The 19,962-nt window shown below is 38.6% G+C and overlaps 2 protein-coding genes across 2 annotated transcripts in view; both read left to right on the top strand.

Annotated features, from left to right (window-relative positions):
* LOC149013054 (auxin response factor 1-like) overlaps positions 1–18,865 on the top strand; it is a 36,619-nt gene extending 17,754 nt beyond the window's left edge. Inside the window, exons 8-12 of the mRNA XM_089160214.1 lie at positions 13,795–13,911; positions 14,006–14,068; positions 17,765–17,857; positions 17,946–18,102; positions 18,187–18,865. Coding sequence (XP_089016340.1) covers positions 13,816–13,911; positions 14,006–14,068; positions 17,765–17,857; positions 17,946–18,102; positions 18,187–18,314 — 537 coding nt within the window. The 5' untranslated portion in view covers positions 13,795–13,815 and the 3' untranslated portion in view covers positions 18,315–18,865. The remainder of the gene's footprint in view (positions 1–13,794; positions 13,912–14,005; positions 14,069–17,764; positions 17,858–17,945; positions 18,103–18,186) is intronic.
* LOC149013053 (auxin response factor 9-like) lies at positions 18,510–19,324 on the top strand. The gene is made up of 3 exons (XM_089157698.1): positions 18,510–18,746; positions 18,961–19,110; positions 19,244–19,324. The coding sequence occupies exons 1-3, from the start codon at positions 18,510–18,512 to the stop codon at positions 19,322–19,324; spliced, it is 468 nt and encodes a 155-aa protein (XP_089013824.1).
* Positions 19,325–19,962: the final 638 nt, after the last annotated feature.

Here is a 19,962-nt window from a genome sequence, read left to right as displayed (position 1 = left end):
TATAAGTTTAGTTGCAAGTCGTATACTAGTACCCCTGTTTCATTGAATTTCTCTCTTCTAAAAAATTCTGCTGCTACCTTCTTGCTTTACTACTTCTTCCGTTGTTTATTTCAGAATCAAGTTTAGCCTTCTTTTTATTTAATACTTCTACAAAGACCTAGAGGACTATTTTTCCTTCATATCGAGATCTGTTAGAGTTTCAAATCTAGCAGAAGTTTGCTGCTATATGGTCCAATTTGATATTGTCTCCTACTGCAGCAACTGTTATTGCACTTCTTCCGAGTGGATTGCTGCAACGACTACTGCAATTTTGAGATTCCAAGCTGGTTCAATATATTTTTTTCCTTATCTAATTTGCTCTTGCCTAAGGGTTAGCGGTGGTCCAGAATTTTTTTCCCCCCTTGGTGCACAAGACTTTGTCCTGTGAGACAATTTTTGCTGCTTGATCAACTTTATTGGTGAATAATACACTGCTCTGTGGCTGCTACTTTTCCTTATTGGGTTTCTTTTGTGTTCATACTTTAAGATGCTTGTCACTGGTCATCATTAATTGTCCACGTGTAATGCTACACGTGAGGGGGAGAATGGTACCTTATTCTATATCTACTCAAGATGTGCTGATGGATATTATTTGTGAAGATCTTTGTCCTCAACTTATGGCATTCTACAACGATATCATTACATGTCTTTATCTATATTGTCCTTTACCTAAATACTTGGTCCATAGTAACCCATACTACCTTACCTACTTGGTCCGCAGAACCCATACTGTCTTTTACCTTACCTACTTGGTCCACAGTAACCCATATTGTCTTTTACCTTATCTATTTGGTCCACAGTAACTCATACTGTCTTTTACCTTACCTACTTGGTCCGCAGTAACCCATACTGTCTTTTACCTTACCTACTTGGTCCGCAGTAACCCATACTGTCTTTTACCTTATCAATATGGTCCATAGTAACCCATACTACCTTACCTACTTGGTCCACAGTAATCAATATTGCCTTTTACCTACCTATACTTTGCCTATTACTTGCCTTCTTGTGAAGCATTTATATGGACATTGGAGTTGTAATTTTGAAGATTTACTATGGATATTTCTCCCTACTACCGGCATTATGTGGATGGTGTCTTTGATCTTGCTATACTTATGGACATTGGAGTTGCAATTTTGAAGATTTAGTGTGGATATTTCTCCTACTACCGGCATTATATGGATAGTATCGTTGATCTTGTTATACTTATGGACTTTGTTCATCTTCAACATCGTCGATTGTTCTTATTATTGGATGGTTCTATTGACATGAAGAATTAAAGTTTTTTTTAAGTTTGTGTTGATTATCTCCTGGGTGAAGTTTTCTCAGTGTTTATTGACATCTGCCATTGCTACACGATTCAAGATTGGTGCTACCTTTCAAGTTTATTCTTATTGTGCAAGCTGAAGTTTTCTTTATGTACACTCCAGCTTGAGGGGGTTGATGTTACTATTCACGTGAACAGTAAAAATTGTGTTACTATTCACGTGAACAGTAAAAACTGCATAGTTTCTATTTCTAATGTAGGAGTCTTGCTACATAAGTTTTGGGAGTTTTTAGAAAGCATAGTTTATATTTTGGTGGTAGTTTCTATTTTCAGAATTTTCTATTTTAGAAGCTAGGAAGTTACTAAAGTTGTAATTTTTTGTTTCTTTTTTCTAGAGGACAATTACTTATCTCTCAAGTTGTATTAGATTCATTAGAAGCTATAAATAAAATGGCTCTGCGATTCTAGACTCTTAAGCAAGAATCACGAGCCTCTTCTACTAGTTCTTCATCTCTCTTCTCTTCTTCTTCTTCTTTCTTTGTTCAAGTTCAGCTGCTATTTTGATTATTTAATGCTTGTTTTCTAACAAGCATATTGTGAAAGATATTTGGAACCTGTTGGTAATACTCTATTAATTTTCAATTCCATAATTGATGAGGAAAGATCCTTATCTGGATTCGCTTTCCTTTTAATAAAGTATTCGCAGCGGAAGTAAATCTGGATCCACGTTCTCGTTCCACCACCAAAGCTCTACCGAGGTGATTCCACAATCACTAGGATAGGGAATAATTTCCACAACCCAAATGCCGTGTGGAAAAAGGATGGATGAATGATCTAAAACAAAGGAAGGAAACCTCCAATGGGTTTCTCCTTCCTGCGTTTCTTGGAGAAAGGGAGAGAGAGATGGAGCCACCTCTCTTCTGGAAAAAACTCTCGTACGAATGAATCACACACTTACGTGATGCGGTGGTTACAAATATATAACATATGTTGAAGTATATACACTTTAATATTTATTGTTCACGGTACTGTTCACGTGAACAGTAAAGTATGATATTTACTGTTCACGGTACTGTTCATGTGAACTATAAAGTATGATTTTTACTGTTCACGGTACTGTTCACGTGAACAGTAAAATCTGTTTGTATGATGTTAGTGATGCTACTCTACTTTCTATTTCTAATGTAGGAGTCTTTCTACATAAGTTTTGTGATGGTACCTTATTCTATATCTACTCAAGATGTGCTGATGGATATTATTTGTGAAGATCTTTGTCCTCAACTTATGGCATTCTACAACGATATCATTACATGTCTTTACCTATATTGTCCTTTACCTAACTACTTGGTCCGTAGTAACCCATACTACCTTACCTATTTGGTCCACACTAACTCATACTGTCTTTTACCTTACCTACTTGGTCCACAGTAATGGTACCTTATTCTATATCTACTCAAGATGGTACCTTGTTAGAAAACAAGCATTAAATAATCAAAATAGCAGCTGGACTTGAACAAAGAAAAGAGAGAAGAGAAATGAAGAACTAGTAGAAGAGGCTTGTGATTCTTGCTTAAGAGTCTAGAATCACAGAGCCCTTTTATATATAGCTTCTAATGAATCTAATGGAACTTGAGAGACAAGTAATTGTCCTCTAGAAAAAAAGGAAACAAAAAATTGTAGCTTTAGTAACTTCCTAGCTCCTAAAATAGAAAGTTATGAAAATAGAAACCACCACCAAAATAGAAACTATACTTTTTAGAAACTACCAAAACTTATGTAGAAAGACTCCTACATTAGAAATAGAAAGTAGAGTAGCGTCACTAACATCATACAAACAGATTTTATTGTTCACGTGAACAGTAACGTGAACAGTAAATATTAAAGTGCATATACTTTAACACTCCCCCTCAAACTGGAGTGTACACAAAGAAAACTTCTACTTACATAATAAGAATAAACTTGAAAGGGAGCACCAATCTTGAATAGTGTAGCAATAGTAGACGTCGATAAACACTGAAAAACTTCACCAAAAAGATAATCAACACCACCTTAAAAAAACTTTAATTCTTCATGTCCAAAGAACCATCCAATAATGAGAACAATCGACGATGTTGAAGACGAACAAAGTCCACAAGTATAGCAGGATCAAAGACACTATCCACATAACGCCGGTAGTAGGGAGCAATTTCCACACTAAATCTTCAAAATTGTAACTTCAAAGTTCATATAAATGCTTCATAAGAAGGCAAGTAGTAGGTAGGCAAAAGGCATTATCCACGTAATGCCGTTAGTAGGGAGAAATATCCACACTAAATCTTCAAAATTGCAACTCCAATGTCCATATAAATGCTTCACAAGAAGGCAAGTAACATGTAAAGTATGGGTAGGTAAAAGGCAATATTGATTACTATGGACCAAGTAGGTAGGTAAAAGACAGTATAGGTTACTGTGGACCAAGTAGGTAAGGTAGTATGGGTTACTACGAACCAAGTAGGTAGGTAAAAGACAATATGAGTTATTGTGGACCAAGTAGGTAAGGTAAAAAACAGTATGGGTTACTGTGGACCAAGTAGGTAAGGTAAAAGACAGTATGGGTTACTGTGGACCAAGTAGGTAAGGTAAAAGATAGTATGAGTTACTGTGGACCAAATAGATAAGGTAAAAGACAGTATGGGTTACTGTGGACCAAATAGATAAGGTAAAAGACAATATGAGTTACTGTGGACCAAATAGATAAGGTAAAAGACAGTATGGGTTACTGCGGACCAAGTAGGTAAGGTAAAAGACAGTATGGGTTACTGCGGACCTAGTAGGTAAGGTAAAAAACAATATGGGTTTCTGCGGACCAAGTAGGTAAGGTAGTATGGGTTACTACGGACCAAGTAGTTTGGTAAAGGACAATATAGGTAAAGACATGTAATGATATCGTTGTAGAATGCCATAAGTTAAGGACAAAGATCTTCACAAATAATATCCATCAGCACATCTTGAGTAGATATAGAATAATGTATCATTCTCCCCCTTACATGTAGCATTACACGTGGACAAGTAATGATGACCAATGACAAGCATCTTAAAGTATGAACACAAAAGAAACCCAAGAAGGAAAAGTAGCAGCCACAAAGCAGTGTATTATTCACCAATAAAGTTGATCAAGTAGCAGAAATTGTCTCACAGGACAAAGTCTTGTGCACCAAGGGGGAAAAAAATTCTGGACCACCGCTAACCCTTAGGCAAGAGCAAATTAGATCAGGAAAAAAATATATTGAACCACCTTGGAATCTCAAAATTGCAGTAGTCGTTGCAGCAATCCACTCGGAAGAAGTGCAATAACAGATGCTGCAGTAGCAGGTAATATCAGACCTCGGACCATAGCAGCAAACTTCTGCTAGATTTGAAACTCTAACAGATCTCGATATGAAGGAAAAATAGTCCTCTAGGTCTTTGTAGAAGTATTAGATAAAAAGAAGGCTAAACTTGATTCTGAAATAAACAACGGAAGAAGTAGTAAAGCAAGAAGGTAGCAGCAGAATTTTTCAGAAGAGAGAAATTCAATGAAACAGGGGTACTAGTATACGACTTGCTACTAAACTTATAGCACAAACAATGGAAGACAATACTTAGGTCTTGCAATCCGAATTATGGGCATATCTTTGCAAGAATCAAGAGGAATCCCAAGACATCAGTATAGTGCAGATTGAACTTCAAATTTGCCCAAAAAAAAAAAAGGGTAGTAGCAGCCTTAGTTGAATCAAATAGGTAGATATATCCCCAAAGAGCTTAGGGCCTTTTTGTAGTATTAATACATAGATACTTGGTGCTTCAAAAGTTAAAGAAGAAGGACAGCCATGCACAATTACTGCGCAACGAAGGTTGGGGCTGCCCTAGATAAGAAAAAAAAAAAAAAAAAAAGAAGAAAAAAACTGGGCAGCCAAGAGAGAGAAAATGGTCCCTAAGTTGATTAAACTTGCTCTGATACCATGTTAGAAAACAAGCATTAAATAATCAAAACAGCAGCTGAACTTGAACAAAGAAAAAAGAGAAGAAGAAGAAGAAGAGAGATGAAGAACTAGTAGAAGAGGCTGGTGATTCTTGCTTAAGAGTCTAGAATCATAGAGCCCTTTTATATATAGCTTCTAATGAATCTAATACAACTTGAGAGACAAGTAATTGTCCTCTAGAAAAAAAGGAAACAAAAAATTACAGCTTTAATAACTTCCTAAATCCTAAAATAGAAAGTTATGAAAATAGAAACCACCACCAAAATAGAAACTATGCTTTTTAAAAACTACCAAAACTTATGTAGAAAGACTCCTACATTAGAAATAGAAAGTAGAGTAGCATCACTAACATTATACAAACAGATTTTACTGTTCACGTGAACAGTAAATATCATACTTTACTGTTCACGTGAACAGTCACGTGAACAGTAAATATTAAAGTGCATATACTTCAACAACATATATTCTGTAACCGCCCTAATTGTGAGTTTTCAAATTTGCCCTTAGGCATTTAATTTATTAATTATATTAATAAATTCCAACATCTCCCACTTGCACAAGGGCAAGTGTTAATCTCTCAATGTGTCCCAGACACAAATGTATATCCCAGATATACACATTTAATCTCTCTGCTATGTATCCCAGATACAAAGACCTCTTGTGTCCCCGACACACATGTATATCCCAGATGTACATTTATATTGATCTCTTAGCTATGTATCCCAGATACATAGACCACCTGTGTCCCAGACACTGACATCCACAAGTCATACTGGCAAAATGGGTTGTGCGACCGGTGATATACCTGCACGCGTGAGCCCCAAATTAAAAACCTTCCCAGAAGGCTAGAATGGCACATCACTCAAAAAAACATATCAAATAAGTATTAGTATACCACAATGTCCTAGGTTTATTCAAACTCACCAGACTAAAGGTATCTCGATCCCTCTGAGAGATCACCTTCTTGTCCTTAAAATGTTCACTACTGTAACACATACAGTTGGCGCCAGTAAACACTTTTAGGGTGCAGTTGAATCAAACCTTTCCTTTCGCCCCAGACCATCACTACACTTAGGATTGACTCCTTTCCCGGTAGTGCCCCTTTAGGTCGAATCTATCATGACCATAGGTAACACCCCAAAGTAGCCACATCAACCCTTCGTTTCATGATGTCATCAAAATTCATTAAGAACACTAATGGACCATAAGGTCCAGGACTCACACAATGAGAGGAGCAGGGATCCATCCTCTCATTTCCAATAATCGCTAAGCACACATAGTATGATATACGTGCTATGGTGGAGCATTCTATATACAATAGAATGTATGTCCATCTCAACACCATACAGGTCTTAGTCTAGTTGCAACCTCTTGCGCCTAACCCGAGTTTCTTTATTGTCGCCACCTTAGCGCCACATAAAGTACTCGCACTGCTCCTATAGGCAACATGAATAGTGGAACATCCATGTTGATTCTCTTCACAATAGAGAAACTCATCTTGATTCCAAATTAAGGCGACATCATGATTATGAATTGACCTACACAAAGTCATTCACAATCCGTCTCATCTCTGCTCGCCTCCAAGGCACCAAAGGCGAATGCTCGTGTGAGTGAGCCATTCTCTTGCCTATTGGCACATCTTGTTTTATGCTAGAAGTAACACAATCACACAGAAAGTGAATAAAATAAATGTTGGAATGAACTTATATTACTCATTAATAAGAAAGTCTCAGTACAAAAATAAGTCACAATCTACGCAAGCCCAAGGATTTTACATGAGAAATAAAAACATCCTTGGCTATAGGTTTGGTAAGAGGGTCAGCTACCATCTGACTAGTAGATATGTGCTTAAGTACAACTTTCTTCCTTGATATAATGTCTCTAACAAAGTGATATCTCAACTATATATGTTTGGTCTTCCCATGATACTTGGGGTCCTTGACATAGCTAAGAGATGCCGACTATCACAGTAGACAAGGGCAGCCTCTTTGGATGTCATCACAATTCTAGTATGTCCAAGGAATCTTCTCAACCAAACAGCCTCTTGAACCGCAATTGAGCATGCCACATACTCTGCTTCCATGGTCGAGAGAGATATACAAATCTGCTTCTTGCTACACCACGAAATGGCCTCGCCATTCAACAAGAAAGCATATCCAAAGGTTGATTTGCGCTCATCGATGTCTCCAGCCCAGTCGGCATCGCTATAGCCAACTAACCGCAAATCCGATCCTTGGTAACATAGCATGTAGTTACTCGTTCCTTTGAGATATCTTAATATCCTCTTGACTGCTTTCTAGTGCTTTATGTGTGGGTTTGGTTAGTCGGGTTTGATTGGTACCGACTAACCAAACCCACTGCATAACAAATATCCGGCCTAGTACACATCATAGTGTACATAAGGCTACCCACTGCACTGGAATATGGAACTCTTTCCATCTTGGTTTTCTCCTCTGGAGTCTTAGGACCCATATCAAGGCTCAAATGTAAACCCTTCTCCATTGGAGTATCAATTGGTTTGCAGTTGTGCATCTGGTATCTCGCCAAGACATTGTTAATATAAGTCTCCTGAGATAAACCCAGTAATCTCCTTTGCCTAATTCTGACAATCTTGACACCAAGCACATAGCTTGCTTCACCCATGTCCTTCATATCAAATACGGAGGACAACCATTTCTTAATGGTTTCCAATAGCTCCTTGCTATTGCTAGCCATAAGTATGTCATCTACGTATGGTGTCAGAATGACATAATTACCATCAGATCTCTTGGTGTAAGCACAGTGGTCTTCCTCAAGCATGGAAAACCCATTTTCCATTATAGCTTGGTGGAAGCGCACATTCCACTGTCTAGATGCTTGCTTTAAGCCATATATGGACTTCTTAAGCTTGCACACTTTGCGCTTAAGTCCATTAGCTTCAAAGCCTTGAGGTTGATCCATATAGATCTCTTCCTCAAGTTCTCCATTGAGAAAAGCAGTTTTTACATCCATTTGATAAAGCTCCAAGTCCAACTGAGCAACAATGGCTAATATGAGGCGGATCGAGGCAAACCTAACCACAGGGGAAAAAGTTTCCTCATAATCAACGCCCTCTCGTTGGGTGTAGCCCTTAGCCACTAAACGAGCCTTGAATCTCTCAATAGATCCATCCGCCTTTCTCTTGATCTTGAGAACCCACTTGTTTTTAATTGCCTTTCGGCCTGGCGGCAAGTCAACCAAGTCCCAGACATGATTAACTTTCATCGACTCCAACTCTTCCTCTATTGCTTTCAACAATTCCTTTGAGCTTGTCCCCATAAGAGCTTCCTGCACGCTCTTCGGTTCATGCTCATCGACTGAAGTTATCTCATAGTCGATCTCTTCAGGAGTTACCATGTAGGCTTCATCCTCTATGTCGAAACGTCGACGAGGAACTAGCCCATGCCCACTACGGCGCAAGTGCTTGTTAGATTGCTCACCCTTTGAGGTAGCTATTACATCTGCACTCCCACTCCCACTAGGATCTTCTGGATGAACCCTAGGTTCATTATCCAGAATATGAATCCCTGGAGTGACAAGATCACTATCTTGTATCTCAAAAAATTCCGATGATTCTTTGTTAACTCCTGAAAGAGATGGAAAATCATTCTCCAAGAATGTTGCATCCCTAAACTCAAGTTTCGTTCTCCTCTCACTCTTATCTAGTCCAATGAAGACATGGCCCTTTGAGGGTTCAGAATATCTCACAAAGATACACTTTCTTCCTTTGGGTCCAAGCTTTCTATATTGGTGAGAAGTAGAGTGAACATATGCTGCACATCCCCATGTGCGCAAATAACTCAAATATGGTTTCCTTCCAGTCCACAACTCATATGGTGTGGAAGGAACCGATTTGGTTGGAACTCTGTTGAGGATATAGGCCATAGTCAGCAAAGCATCTCCCCAATAAGAGATGGGTAGATTTTCCTGCGCCATCATGGATCTCACCATGTCTAGCAAGGTTTTATTCCTCCTCTCAGCAACCCCATTTTGCTTTGGAGTCCCTGGAATAGTAAGTTGTCTAGATATCCCATTTTCATCACACAACCCTTTGAACATATCAGATAGATACTCTCTACCTCTGTCCGTTCTAAGAGTTTTAATCCTTTTATCTAATTGATTCTCTCATGAATTTCATAAAACATTCTAAGGCTTCTGACTTATGAGAAATTAGATAAATGTGACCATACCGCGTTAAGTCATCTATGAATGTGATGAAATAAGCCTGTCCTTTTCTAGTATGCACATTCATGGGTCCACATACATCTAAATGGATAAGTTATAGAGGAAGAGAGGCTCTCAAAGCCTTTTTAAATGGTTTTCTAGTTGATTTTCTTGCTAGACATGACTCACAGGTTGGCAAATCAGATAGTGAACCTTGGCCTAAGAGACCTTCTCTTGCCAACATGTTCATCCTATCTAAGCCAATATGTCCTGGTCTAGCATGCCACAAATTATAATCAACACACATTGTATTTTGGCAAACAAAAGCACTACTAGAATTAAATGAATAATCAATTGTATCCAATTCAATGAAACCATTCTGAAGAGAACCATAACCATAAACTGTATCATCTAGATACAAAACCAAAGAATTGTTTTCATATACAACTCTAAAACCATGTCTTATAAACCACTCTTGTTTCTGTTCCCATCTCTGTTACTTTGCCTGGAACGCTAAGGTTGAGCTTTCTCTCTCTTGCGCTTGAGGCCTGCACCCTTACTAGTGATAGCTTCAGCAGCAAGTACTTCATTTTGAGGGGCATCGGCTAACATCCGATCCTCCTCTAGCTCAAGGTGCTTGGCAGCTTGATCAAAAGATTTGACATCATCAACATGAGTCAAGAAGATCTTCATATGCTCTCAAGTCTTTGGCAATGACCTGATGACTGCAGAGACTTGCTCCTCATCAGTCTTTTGGCACCCACATGCGCTCAACTCACTAATCATGTTAGACATGATGGTTATATGCTACCTCATGGTGTGACCCTGGCATCTTATAACCGTCAAAGGTGAGTCCGAGCTGGCGGCCTTTTGTGGTGGAAGTCCCTCCGTACTGGAACTTTACAGCCTCCCACAAAGACTTTGCAGTCCTATGCTTCTCAAAACGAAGCATCGGGTCATCCCTCATGGAGCTCAGGATTGTAATCCTAGCTACCCGGTCTTTCCTCTTCCAAGCATTGTATGTCTCAAGGTCCCTGTGATGCTGTGTAGTGGTACCTTGCTTAGGTGGGTTCATGGTCTTGTTTATGGTTTCCAGCATATCCTGCTCTTCCAGGAGATATTGCACCTTTCGGTGCCAGAGGTCATAGTTCCTCTCATTCAACTTATCTCCTTTAGTAAGGTCAGCAACTATACTCTTTGTAGCAGCAATTTATTCTAAAGACATTACATACAAAGATGAGTTCAACTATTCTAGCATAAAACACAACTCATGCAACAACAAATCATACTAGTATAGTCAACCTACGAGATAAGCATTTAAACCAAAAGAGATGCTAACAAACATTCAATCAAATTCTCATGCAAACCCACATAGACTCATTCTGTGCAAGAAACACGATTGATAGACCCATAATTAAAAACAGTTTTAATAAAATAAAACATGTAATCATGTTAATGCTATGAGGTGGTTCACACAGAACGCTTCTACCTCATTAGCTCCCACTAGGCCCCATTAGGCCCTCAATGCTCAAAAAATCACATAGATTGTGAGCCATTGATGTTCAATAAATAGAAACACATTCAAAACTGGACAAAAAATCAGACGGATTCTGAGACAGCTCTCCGTCTGGATTTCTGCAACCAGACAGTTGACCGTCTCCCAGACGGAAAATCTGTCTGGCTCACTGTGTTCTGTCAGACCAATAGACGGACGACCGTCCGTCCAGACGGTCGTCCGTTTGGTCCACAGTGACAAAAAAACAAGTGTTTTTTCTCATTTTTTTCTTAGAATGAAATTTTTTCAAAAAAATGGTAAAACATGTTTTTTTCTCCAAAAAAATCATCCAAAAACACATGAAAAAAAAACCCAACTATTAATTTTAAACAGAAATAATTATCATGGATTATCAATTCATGCAAAACTTCATTAGAGAAATACTCAAGGATCTCCCACTCGAATCCGAACAAAAATAAGGGTTTCCAAAAACCCTATCAATTCTCCCATGGGTTTAATATTAAACCCTTGATTCTCCATGGGTTATTATAAGCCTTTGATCCTCCCATTGGATCCATTCATTGAAAATAAACAATGGGGAGGAACCGAGAATCGTGGGAACTAATGGCTCTAATGCTAATGTTGGTAATACTCCATTAATTTTAAATTCCATAATTGATGAGGAAAGATCCTTACCTGGATTCGCTTTCTTTTAAAAAGTATTCGCAGCGGAAGTAAATCTGGATCCACGTTCTCGTTCCACCACCAAAGCTCTACCGGGGTGATTTCACAATCACTAGGATAGGGAATAATTTCCACAACCCAAATGCCGTGTGGAAAAAGGATGGATGAGTGATCTAAAGCAAAGGAAGGAAACCTCCAATGAGTTTCTCCTTCCTGTGTTTCTTGGAGAAAGGGAGAGAGAGATGGAGCCGCCTCTTTTCTGGAAAAAACTCTCGTACAAATGAATCACACACTTACGTGATGCGGTGATTACAAATATATAACATATATTATGTAACCGCCCTAATTGTGAGTTTCCAGATTTTCCCTTGGGCATTTAATTTATTAATTATATTAATAAATTCCAACCAAAACTAAAACATCTAGAATCGTTGAAATCTCAAGAAATTAGTCAAAATTTTGATCCAGTTGACGACAAAGAAAGGGTTTATTTTTCCGGCATGCAAAATAAGACTAGACCCTTCCCATCGTGTATTGTGCAAAGTATTTGAACACCGTTCTTCGACGTCCACCATCACTATCGCTGCCAGTCTCATTGCATCAAATAATAAAGTGGTGAGGGTCTAGTTTTTTTTGGTAAAAAAGGGTTTTAGCAATTGAATGTTGTGCTTGCTTCTTTCTTTGTCTCTTTTTTGCTTGTTGCATCGACTCTTCCAGCATTTTGCTAGGGTCTCATAAATCTTATCTGTATCTTCTCTTTTGAGTTAAAAAAACAATTACTTTCTGGAGTGGTGGAGGCACTGGTCAAGCTCCTTGCAGACTTGGAGAAGTCCAATGCAAGTTCCAGAACTTCTGTGTGGGATTTAAGAAGTTGAATCCTGCACTGGCTATCAGTGGCAAGTTTTTGCACCTTGGGTGGACCTCATTAGTACCAAATCCAAATCCCAAAGCTTCTAGATTTTTGGGATATTAGGATGTCGCTATTAGTATGTGGTGCACTTGTATATATATATACATATATTCACATACTCTAATGTATTCATTTAATGAGAAATTAGTTTTATGTTTTTTCGTACTGGCGACGTTCAAAATTGAACTTAAATAAACTTGAATATGAACCACCATCAGTGAGAATGAACGGCATCTTTTTCTTGGGAGTATGTAAAAAAAGGATAGTTAAATAAAGTGAGAGTTTACTTTTTTTTTTTTTTTTTTTGCCAATGGTGGGTTAGTTGAACGGTTAAAAGCCCAAACTCCCATGGGGAGGTCTTGGGTTTGCACCCATCCGGCTGTATTTATATTAGTAATATTATCCCCCCTTTAAAATAAACTCCCATGCTACAACAACAAAAAACATTAATATAATTTTCCATATGTATATCCATACATATGTTTTGAAAGACTTGGGGGTAAACATACAATCATTTTTTTTAGTTTTTTTTTATTTTTATTTTTATGTTGCGTCTTGTGAAATATTTAACTCGTCCGGTTTTATGGTTCAACCCACAAGAAGCTGGTTGCATGTATCTCGTTGACACTTGTCAATTGTGAACTATGGAGGTTTTCTCAACCGTCTTCAGAAATGGGATTTTCTTTATAGAAACCCTACTAGGGTGGTTTTAGGTATGGACGGGGCCTGTGGTCTAGATCTTTTGTGATGACCGCATTTGATGTTTTGTCCAGGAGAAACTCCATTAGTTCTTCTTCGTCGATCTTTCTTCATTTGCAAGCTTTAGCCCCAACATGGTATGGATGGTTTCTTTTCCCGTTTGATTCTTAACAAGGAAACTGAACAGATCTGTTTTAAAATCATGATATTTATGAATGTATTTTGATCATCGGGATTGGATCTCTTTGAGTCAAGTCTTCTTACCCGACTCTCCTCTATGCTTTACATTCATTTATATTTTGGAATGCTTGTTGTTTGTTGTGGATGAAAAAGAAAGCAATAAACCATCGGATATGAATATAGATCCTGAAAAGAAAAGATTAAACATCACTTCATTTGTTAATGGAATCAAAATAATATCTTCAGTTCATTTGCTTTAATGCAATGGTAAGAATTTTTATGATTGGAAATTCAGATTTTATTGTCTAGAATTATTTACCCTTGAATTGTTGTCTTGCAGGTAATTTATGCACAATTAGATATGGGTTCAAAAATTAATACTAATTGGTGCTTCATAGCTATTGCCGATGATAAGTTTCTCACAGTATGGCTTCAGCAATTGCATTATAGCTTCAAGGTATTGGCATTTCCTGTTTTATTCATCCTTAAATAATTGTTCGATCTATTAATTTCATAGCATAATGCGTGGAATTATGATCTTTACTTCGCAGATAACCAATGATACAAAGGATGTTTGCATGAATCGGATTAATGATTTACCAGGAGACCATAAGGTTTGTTTCATGTTTTTATTAAAATTTTTAGTAAAGGATTATAAGGTTTATTTCATTTTTTTTATTAGATATATATGCTTCTTTTTTTTTTGGATGATTAATAATTCATTACCAAAGAGAATAAAAGAAAATACAAGAGCTCAAGAGACAAAGCCCAGACAAGCAAGAAAAAAGGCCTCAACTAACAAGCAACCTAAGAGGCAATGCGCCTAGGAAATTACCTTAGAGCAACAATTATAACAAACTAGATACGCAAGCATAGTGGCCCAAAGCCAAACTCAGAAGAAAACTAAGCGACGTTGAGCCAAGCAACTATTTAAGGGCAACAATAATAGCAAATTGGTTACACAGCACAAGAGGTCCAAGGAAGTGGACTGAAGGGCCCCCAGCTAAACCAGCGTTGACTCCTTTCCTATCGAAGAAAGTGAAGCTTTCCTAGAACAAAGCACATGGACCAACACCGCAGCATCACATTTGCAAGGGAAGGTAGCAACACAAGAATGAGATAAAGAATGAAGAACAGATTAGACTCCAAAATAATTGGAGAGTTCAAAATCGATAGCCCTCATGACTTTCCCCCAAAGCCAGAGAAGCCATCAATGGCTAAACCCACGACAAATTGAAGCGAATCCTAAAAACAAAAAGGGAAGAGAAGGAGAAACAAAGGGAGAAAGGGGCTTGAATCAACACAAGAGAGACGAAAATGAAGAGTACATATCAGGGTTGGAAAAAGTTCAAAGAATTCAAACAATGATGGCTCTCATGGCTTCCCCCAAAGCTAGAGAGACCATCAAAGGCTGGAACCCTCGACGAACAAAATGAAACCATGAAACAAGAAGGTGAGAGGGCAAGAGAAGGAGAAAGAGGGAGAAGAAACATCTGGATCTGAGGATGAACTCGATTCGGAGAAAATAGCTATAATGGCCCTTGGCTTCCCCCGACGCCAAAGAAGCCATTAAGGACATGAACCCTCGACGAAGAAGCTGAAACCAGAAACAGAATGGGGAGAGGGAGAGAGAAGGAGAGAAGAGGAAGGAGATGAGACCATATTTGGGAGCGAAATAGAACTGGGAGATCAGCAACAGTGGCCCTCAAGGCTTTCCCCCAAAACTAGAGAGACCACTGAAACTATAAATCTTCAACCACCATAGACGGAACCCTGAAACGGCCAATCTCAAAAAAAAATTTCCTGACAGGGAGTAGAGGGTAGAGAGGAGATGAGTAGCAGGGAGAAGATGGAAGCAAGAGTAGGGAAACAGGGAGGAGATGGGATCGAGAGGAGGAGAAGCAGGGTAGAGAGGAGATGAGAAGCAGGGAAGATGGAAGCAAGAGCATAGAATCAGGTAGGAGATGAGATCAAGAGGAGGAGAAACAGAGAGAGAGAGAGAGAGAGAGAGAGAGAGAGAGATCAGGGAGCGAGAAGGGAAGGGGGCGGAGAGACACAGGCAGCGACCTGTGTCTCTCTGCCACTAGAATCACTCAAAACTACCACAGCAGAGAGAAGGAGGAGGAGAGATGCAGAGACGGAAGGAAGAGAGAGCGGCTGTAGAGAGATCGGTTGCAGAGTTCGGTTGCCACCACTTTAGCTTTCTTGTTGGGCAAGAATAGAGACTGCGAAGCAGTTTACAAAGCCCACTTCGACGCTGTGTTGCTGCTGCTTTACCAGGGCGATCGAGAAGATGAAGACGAAGAAAGCTTCCTCACTTCTACGACTCCACTTCGGAAAAGCACCACAAAGATGGAACCCAGCAGAAGGATGAAGACAATTTAAAACTGAAAGCCAGAGTCACAGTCGCAGCACCAAACCTTGTGTTGCAGTCCGGAGAAGACGCAGTCGCTAATCCAGATCTGGAACCCAGTGGAACCCAGAGGAAAGCCCGGAGAAGTCGCAGACCTCCCTTGTATGTGTATTTAGAATATTGAGATGAATTCTTCTTATAACCCTAAAGTAGAAAGTAGCAATTCATTACTTAAGAGGGATGAAAAATAAACAGCATAGACTTCGTCGTCTTCTTCTATCTTTCTTTCTTTTTTTGTCAACATCATAGAGTTCTTACATCTAATACATATGATGGTACTATATTTTTACCGTTGATAAATTAGTGAAATATGTTCGTTCATCTTCTACGGTAACATATCTCGATGGATTTTTTTCCCTTCTTGTGAAAACATACCTCATTCAACAATATTTAGAAAATTGCGTCACTATATAGAAAATCATCTAAAGAGTGATAATAAATTACTACTACTAAATAAGCATTCAGCAGTGGTAACATATTATTGCCTACACCTGTCAATATTTGGCAGCAGTTGTTATATAAGCCTATTATTTATCCTAATCATGGTTGGGTTTTAGACTTAGTTTTGGCAGGGCACAAATAGGAGTTTTCGGGCCCTAGGATGGTTGGTTACGACATACATTGTCTCTAGCAGGCTCCATTCTATACATAACTTAGTAAGTAGAAAGCATAGAATTAACCTTAATCAACTTAAAGAATTAGAAAATTAAAATTGTAAACATCCATCTTATCTCTCTTCTATGAACTCCTCTTCATTATCACCTTTAAAATACATCATTTGATCAAAACCCAAGATGCCTCTCTGAACTCTGTTGGTGCAAGTTAGCCTTTTGTTTGTGACATATAGGCTTCTGCCACAAAATGGTAATTAATGATAATTTTTAAAACCTTTTGGCAAAAAGACTTGGATGAGTGAGCTATTGAAAACTTGTTGGGTCTTGGTTGACATAAGACCTATAAATAACCTTGAATTGTATTGCTTTCAATTGACCTGACATCTTGGTCGAGCTGACGTTGTTTTTCTATTTCATTCCTTGTCTCACATCTGATTTTCAAGAAAAGGAGATATCATGGGGCTCTTGGGTAGATCATTGCCCAACCTTGTTCCATGGTCTTAGTTAAAAGTATTATAGCATTAAATCTACCGTTGCATTGGATCCTAACCCAGATAGGTTCCAAATAGTGATGAACTGATGGTTTTATTAGAATTTGATGAATTTATGTTATTTGGGAAAATGATGGCATTATTTTATTCTATCTTATTTTAAAAGTAAGATGCATAGGATGTTCAAATCCAAATTCCTTTTAATTTCCTCATATGTATTGGAGTGCTGGTTTGACTACCTTATATTAAGAGTCTTTTAAGTTTCTTTATATATGATGTAATCCCCCATCTTTAAAAATCAAGGGGAAATCTGAATTGAATTTATGTATTTGAAGAGCTTGCATGGCCTGTGTGATATTGAATGAGCACTCTGGATGCAGATACACTACTTTGGACACCCAAACCTAACCGGGTTTCTAGACACAGATGAACCTGATTGAATTTGCATCATGAGTCTAGTAGAGTTTTAGGAAATTTGTTATTTGCAGGAGATGACTTCTTTGTTTATTTTAGGAGTTAGATTTGTAGAGTATTTGGTTATAATTATTTTTACTTTCCTAATATGGAAAAATTTCTTGGTTAGAGAGTTAGCCTAGTTTTTGGAGAATTTCAATTTTGTAAAATTTTAACTGCATCCAACACGAGCATTCATGGCGGCTTCTCTGTTCTTTGCAAACATGCTAACAAATGCCTTCCTCCGTTGGTATTTCTCATTCTATTTTTGTTTGTTTCTATTTTCTTCTCTTCCTTTTTTAGTTTTCTTACTCCATTGTTGTTTTTCTCTTCTTGAAGAACATGAACCAGCCAAGTCCAGGACAGGAATTGGCTACAATTGTAGAGGTTGGAGATGTATCTTCCCAGTTGAGGAAATGGAGATCATTGAAGGTTGGAATTTCTTTTATCGCATACAATGTTGTTTGAAATTTTTGTTTCTTTTTAACACTTGCATTCTTAAACTGTTGTGTCTTTCCAGGTTCAATGGGATGAACCTGCATCTCCTATCCAAAGACCAGAGAGGGTTTCTCCTTGGGAGATTGAGCCTTTTGTTGCTTCTGTTCCTTCAAACTTGACTTATTCAGTTGGAGTAAAGAACAAAAGGCCAAGGCCACCAGTAGACCCCCTTGTCCTTGGTGAGATACGCTTTGTTCTGTTGTCTTTCCTTTCTACCTTCACTGTGTTGGATGTGTTCTAGAGTTCCCTGTTCTCTAATGCAGAAACTGCCTCTAATTCTGCTGCCTCAGTATACTGGTATCCTGGATCAACTCAGTCCCATGACCTAATGCAGATGGGTAGTCTTGAAGCCCGAATCAATGAAAGCCAGGTCTTGTGGCATACGAAATAGCAAGAATCCAAGGGCAGCCTCTGCAGTAGCTGTAGCTCCAAGACTTGGACGGATAGGGGCTGGCTACAATCTCCATAAGTAGATGTCTCCCCAAATCTGTTTCAGCAGTCGGCGGGAGATTGGAAAATTGGTGCTTCATGTTTGGCTCTTCCTAGTTTTTCTACCATTGACGCATCAAAGCTAAACAACAGTTCGATGCTTGATCCTGTAGACACAGGGAAGATACCTAAGGTTGCAAGTGGTTCCCGGTTGATTGGGATCAATCTGGTAATTGTACCTGATATCCCAGGTTCTTCAGAGAAGGCACCATCATGTCCCATGAGTGTATACAGAGGAACTAGAACCATTGATGGATCTACCCCACCGGCTGGTTCCGGAGCTGATTCAGAACAAAAATCAGATCTCTCAAGGCCTCAAAGGAACAGAAATAATGTTTGCTACAGGTGTCACCAAAGGAGAGTCAAAGAAAACAGAGTTACTGTAGTTCTTCCACCAGTAGTCTTATCAAGGTATGTGAGAACCTCTTGTCTGTTAACCAAGATGCACAATGCGCCCATATTTTATTTAGAAACATAGCCCCCGGGGGGGGGTTTATAGATTTTTAGGTCATTAATCTGATAGTTGTTCATAGAAAGTGGTTCTGAAGGTTCAAATTGAAGGGATTCCTGTTGTTCGGGTTGTTGACATGGCTGCATTGGAAGGGTATGATCAACTCATATCTGAACTGGAAGATATGTTTGAAAGTGAAGGAGAGCTTTATGACACAGACAAAAGACAACTTGTGTTCACTGATGAAGTGATGATGAAGAGTACACAACGCTTCTGGATGATGATCCTTGGCAGTAACCCGAATGATTAATCCTTAGGATTGATTGGTTGTTCATAATTATATTTTGATCATAACTTGCTGCATTTGTGTTATTTCATAGGTAGCTCGTCAAGATGGTAAAGAAAATCTTTATCTGCTCAGCTCAGCAAGTAAAGATGATCGGTCCAGGAAGCAAGGGTGAGGAACTAGCTTCAGGGGGTAATGAGGCAGTTGTATCCATTGATTCAGGTCATTGAAAACTGAAACATGAGAGATTGGTTTACATTTTTAAGTTTTTTGGTCATTACCTTCGGTTACATTGAAAAGAACGTGGGTACTTTACTGTAGCACTCAGCTTTTAGGAGTTTGCTAGGTATTCAGAACAGGAACCATATCGTTTTTTTTTTTTTTTTTTTTTTGGGGGGGGGGGGGGTTCTGGAACAGTAAATGCTTTAACAAACGATATTTGTGCTGTTTTTTTGGTTTTGAGTGCAATTTGGACAGGCTTTTTTGTTCACTCTGCTGCAAGAGATGGCTTCTCTTGAGGGGCTCAAGATCTTCCATGGTTTGAGCTACAAACTGTTAGTTCTTTATGGCAATTGTGGTGCAAATCTTCTCACAGGCCACTTCAGCAGTATAAAGTCATGGAGGAGATTTTCGTAGTATAGATCAGAGAGACTCAGTGTTTTGGTTTTAAATCTAGCATTGGATTTGTATGAATCAAGTAGAGATATGTATCCCTGGTGAGTTCTTGTAAAGATGTGTAATAGACGGGATATATAATATGATCTGAAGATGTTCAATTAATTGTTCGACTTATCTCTTTGGTTTCTTGACCTT

The sequence above is a fragment of the Hakea prostrata genome, chromosome 6 (assembly GCF_041222555.1).
Source record: "Hakea prostrata isolate BN-2017 chromosome 6, UWA_Hpros_2, whole genome shotgun sequence".
Classification (NCBI taxonomy): domain Eukaryota; kingdom Viridiplantae; phylum Streptophyta; class Magnoliopsida; order Proteales; family Proteaceae; genus Hakea; species Hakea prostrata.
The sequence above is the reverse complement of the archived record's forward strand: the minus strand, read 5'-3'. Positions and strand labels throughout refer to the sequence as shown.

What these genes read in the sequence shown, in the direction of transcription:
- LOC149013053 (XM_089157698.1), top strand. Translation starts at nt 18,510, where the DNA reads ATGCTTGATCCTGTAGACACAGGGAAGATACCTAAGGTTGCAAGTGGT. An exon ending in CTCAAAGGAACAGAAATAAT is followed by an intron (nt 18,747 to 18,960) that starts GTTTGCTACAGG and finishes GTGGTTCTGAAG; the next exon opens with GTTCAAATTGAAGGGATTCC. An exon ending in AACTTGTGTTCACTGATGAA is followed by an intron (nt 19,111 to 19,243) that starts GTGATGATGAAG and finishes GTTATTTCATAG; the next exon opens with GTAGCTCGTCAAGATGGTAA.